At 40.4% G+C, this 5000-nt stretch overlaps 1 protein-coding gene across 2 annotated transcripts in view; it reads right to left on the bottom strand.

Annotated features, from left to right (window-relative positions):
* Window positions 1-3599: 3599 nt before the first annotated feature.
* Window positions 3600-5000, bottom strand: part of LOC137996831 (kinesin-like protein KIF20A) — a 38619-nt gene continuing 37218 nt past the window's right edge. For both annotated transcript variants that reach the window (XM_068842426.1, XM_068842428.1), the window contains one exon: window positions 3600-3716. In XM_068842426.1, coding sequence (XP_068698527.1) covers window positions 3606-3716 — 111 coding nt within the window. In that variant the 3' untranslated portion in view covers window positions 3600-3605. The remainder of the gene's footprint in view (window positions 3717-5000) is intronic.

The raw sequence follows: 5000 nt of genomic DNA, 5'->3' as shown, positions 1-5000 counted from the left end.
TACTAAAAGGACTTGAGGTCTTGAAGGTAATTCAACCATGCGGAGGAATGTCCAAAGTCATTTCTGGCGCACAAGCGAACACGTTTTTGGCAACTATATGTGCCGCCTTATACACACGAACAAATAAATTTGTCACATAAAAATTGTGGACGGTGCTTAAGGTGTACGATACTAGGCAAAAAAAAAGAGCATCATATATCGGTATCCATTGATAAACTCTTTTTACAAATAGCTTGTCGCAGCATCCTTATATTAATTAAGAAGATTAAACAGCCCATGCCTAAAGACACACTCTGCAGCCGAAGTCGCGGGGGAAGAGCAGCATTTTGCGGTGCCGATCCTGCAACCCTCTTCTAGCAAACACATGGAGGCGGAGGAGGGGGTGGTGCAGGGTGAACTTGATCCTCTCTCAGCATTCGCCACAAGAAATAAAATACTGCGAGAAAGAACAAAATTCCTCCACAACACGAGCCCGCAATAATACCACCACTTGAACTGGTTGCAGCCCTGTGTTGAAGTTCATAATAGGCTTTAGGTTCAGGTTGAAAGATTGATCCTAGAAAATAAAGCAAATTTGAGATGCTAATACTATTGTCTGCAGTTTTGAAACAGAATCTTATCCTAACTCACTGGAAATAAATCAAGCCCCTTGATCAAATTGTTCCATTTATTGGGGTATTTTTAAGTGTTTTAATCACGAGTTTTAACCTCGAAATTGGCCATATGGAATTCCTCTACCGACAAAATTATCCTTCCCAGAAAAATAAATGGATTTGGAGTAAAAGCGACTATTATCCAGGCGAATAGTTGCGGAGCTCAGTCGCGCGATGCGCGCCAGCGGAGCACCATGGGTAAGATTTTTGGGGAAATCTATCCATGCGAGAAATTTTGGTTATGGCCTCAGCGTACGCCTGCCCGCCCACCCGCCCGTACAGACAGCCGGAGTGGAGGTGGGGAGGCAGGACAGCCTCTGGGGACATGAGTGTTCGGGCAATTTTCCTTGGCGGGAAATCGTGTTAGTGACGAGCAACGGAATAAAGAGCAGGAGAGCACGAGAGACGAGACAACGAAATTTGAGAAAATCAAACCAAGAAAGCCTCGTGGGAAGCGTACGAAGGAGAAGAGAAAATCTCAATGAAGAACACCGTAAAGCTGATTGAAATAGAGCGAGAGGCAAACCACTTAAATACAACGGTTAGCTTTCAGGTAATGTTTGAAGAAGCATCCTCTCAAAAGAAAAGAAAATCATTCTAAAAGCTTATTATACGCACAAAGTAGGTTATGAAGGTAATTTTGAGAGTGGAAAACAAGTTAACGGCCGAAGATAGAATAACTAATTAATGATGTTTATACTCAATAAAAGGACTTATTAAATTGACTTGAAAATCCTTTACAATAAGTCAATTGCTATAAAAACAGTCCATATGTCTTCGCTAGGCAGAAGAAGCTAAGAAGCTCTCTATGCAATTTTCTCCGTGATTTAAACTAAAATTCCCATATTCCCATATTTGTCCCCTCCAGACTGTTCGCCATCACTGTCTTCGCTCAAAGGGGAGTTAGGAACATCACAGAAGGACGTCATTTCAACCGATCTCGATAAAACTGGTTCCGAGCGCATTCGTACACCGACTCGGCCGCCCGAGCGAAACCCGAAATTTAACAGCCCATCCGTCGAGTGATCCAGTGAGCATATGAAGCCCCCTCACCATATCTTCATTGATGACTTTGTCGTCAATGAGGTAAAAATAACTCCTATTCAAATCTCAAACCTAAGTATCTAGCTTTCCTTACACTCTGCATGTACTTTTTTTGTTTTAATATATTTCTTTTTACACCGTCCATTGCAAAACTTCAAACAGTCAACAAAAGGTTGTTTGGGGAACATCAGTACATAAGGATACATCATTTCATCCTGTCTCCTAACTCTCTTTCATGGATGAATCATATCCGGAGAGCTGACCACGCCGTTCGTTCTTGCGGCTTCGCGGCAAAACCGCCACTCCTGCGCAATATATTTTAACGCGAGGTGCCTTTCTTACAGAGTTGCCATCGTCGTTGCTTTAAGACCTCCCTTTTATATTTCGAGTGGGCCCAAGAAGCAAGATTCCGCTACATGGATGTTTCTTGAATCTGGTTCCGAAAAGCTATTTCGCTTACCTTTTGAACGATGGAATTTACTCGTAGGAACACCACAGGGAATACCGCGTTCCGTCGGAAAACACAGACTGGAACTTTCGTTTGCAGAAACGTGAAGTAATTGTTTATCGCTGCCACAGCCTTTGCCAGACGATAGACGAGGTGATAACAACTTCTCAGTGGAAACGCCAACGACGCTCGAACTTTTACTGTAAGATACGTGTGTGCATGCAAAGGACCCCAAAGCTACGAGAACAACAGCAAGAGAAAGCATTGGGTTTTTTTTTTTTTCACAAAAAACAAGATGAAGTCAAAACGAACTTCGCAATCAAACAAACTGGGGTGGTGAAATGAATTGTCATGTTTCTTGAGTTTGACAGCCATCTATAGACAGGAAGAATTTAATTTGACCCCGAGTCAAGTGACCCGCCGGAGTGAACGTGATCAATTGAGACAAAGTTTTCATTGTTCGTTTTCCAAGAAAAGAAGGATGTGGAAGTAAAGGGCCGGGTCGCACTAGAGGACAAAATTGATTTTGTTGAGATAACATTTCACTCGAATTTCCTTTTCCGGCAAAACACTATTTTGTACATTTGGGGTCGCACAGTGTCAAACAATGTGTCACCAGAGAAAGATAAGATCCATCACCCACCAAGCGTGAGTCACATAATCACGCTCAAAACCAAAACAAGGAACCACGACAAGTTACTTGCGCTTTTCTTGGAATCTTTTGTCTTTTAACTTGCATGCAGCTTAGAATGGCAAATTTATTTCAAATGCACTGTATCTACAGTCTTCATAACTTCCGACTGGCATTTTTGGATATTATGGGCGTCAAGTTAGGCAAGGCAGACGGAGAAGACGGAACAATCCCTGCGGTTGTCGATTGCCAAGACCAAATGTATCATGGTTTGAAATACACCTCAACGCGGTTTTCGATCCTTTTTACGTCATGGTTGACATATTAAAAAGCTTTTTTGACATTTTGTGACATTTTGGCGAGGTCTAGAGATCGCCAATTTTAAGTGGCGGCATCTGTGAACATTTGGTGTACTATTATGCTCATTTTTTAAATTTTGGAGAGAATGGTCGCACTACTAAAAACTATATGATGACAGATTTTTTTGTAAAATAAACAATTTTTTGCACTAGTTCGACCCGGCCCAAAGTCACTTGTAAGTGATTATAGATTGACATAGATAGGTTTAATTTTAAGTGACAACTTTCTGTACTAAACTTTATTAAAGACAATCAGCAAAGTCGGCACTGACTTTAATTCATTTCACTATACTTTTAGCTCCAGTAAATGTTTATTTTAGACACCCAATATTACATATATGTACTAAACTAAACTAAACAGCGCTTGTGTTTGGCAAACTTTACGACAGTGGTCAAGGCTAAATAATACAAAATTGCCCAGCGATGCGTTTTTATTTCCGCATAACTTTGTGTCATGTCAAAGCTCAAAGTTAATTCCACATGAGAGGATGCCAGAGCGTCGTTGATGGACGACTGTTGAATTCTGACTTCAACTTTGTCTCTGCTTGAGGAATTCGTTCAATTCGTTTTCCAGCTTTTCCCTACAGAAGAAAAAAGTCTTAAAAATAGATTAAAATAGTAACTAGTAAAAATCAGGTATTAGGGAAGTTCGAGCTGCCCTTTTTTTCGTTCAGATATTTGAGTGTAATGATTATTCTATTGATTTCGGCCATAGTTAGTTCGACTGATCGTTGTGTTGCATCACATGGCAATTTATATGTTGAAAATAACGATAACCCCAGCACGACCTGCGAGTTTATTGAACAGTCTCAAAACCCTTCCTCAAAAAGGGGTGTCCTTAAGGTTCAAAATGTGAGACGGAGAGCCTATACAAGAAAAACAAGCTACTTATGCCTTATTAGTACGCCAAAGAATTATTATGAGTGTTTTGCCGGGTTTCAAAGCTCAAGCACGTATAAAGTGTTTTCACTCACTTGATGAGACGGCCATGTTGGTATATACAAAACAATAGCGAAATATCGAACTAGTTTTGCATAATAATAGTGTCTAATTCCCATTAGTATCACCCAACTAGTGGACTAATGCAAATCCTGCATTTTGATTGGCTGCGCTACTAGATGACTATTAGTAATAGTCCTCGAGTATCGAAAAGCGTGACGCTTTCTTTCGTTTCATTCCGGCTAAATAAAGATTTCTTCAATTTGCATTCGCTAACTTTATTATTGCCTTTTCTGTCCAACTAGTTGGGTGATACTAAAACAATTAGACCCTTCGCCCTCAAGGGCCACGGGTCTAACTGTTAAAAAGACTTGTTCGCTATTGTTCTGTACACCAACATGGCCGCCGTGACGTCAGGTGAAAACACCTTATTTGGACCTGATAAGCTGTTACGCTCATAAGTTATTCATCTTTTTTTAAAGTTGGTTAAAAATGCGACATATGCAAATGTTTGACGGTCTGGTTGCCGTCGCCGTTGCTAAAGCTCCCCAATAGGGAAAATTCGTCCCAAGTCTCACGCTTCTTACGATTAAGGCGGGGATACTGAAATGAAAACCGTTTTCACGCTAGCCCCTCAAAATCTGTTGAATGGGAATATATAATATATAATATCTCGTTCGCATTTCAAGCAATGCAAAAACGCTGTGCTCATTCAGCACAAGTCGATGTTTTTTGGGTAAATTTAGGAGGAGATAGTTTTTCTCGAGAGAGTAGTAAAATTTTGGAGAAATAAGAAATATTTACAATGTAATGAAGTATAAAAATTAGAATTTGAAGTTAAAGTTTGGTAAATGGACACCCAGCCCCTATCAACCTGGGATGCTCTTGGGTTGGAGGCAACTGTCTGTTAGTATTCCAAAAATAAT

Source organism: Montipora foliosa, chromosome 3 (assembly GCF_036669935.1).
Source record: "Montipora foliosa isolate CH-2021 chromosome 3, ASM3666993v2, whole genome shotgun sequence".
Lineage (NCBI taxonomy): Eukaryota > Metazoa > Cnidaria > Anthozoa > Scleractinia > Acroporidae > Montipora > Montipora foliosa.
This window is presented reverse-complemented; position numbering and strand designations above follow the sequence as displayed.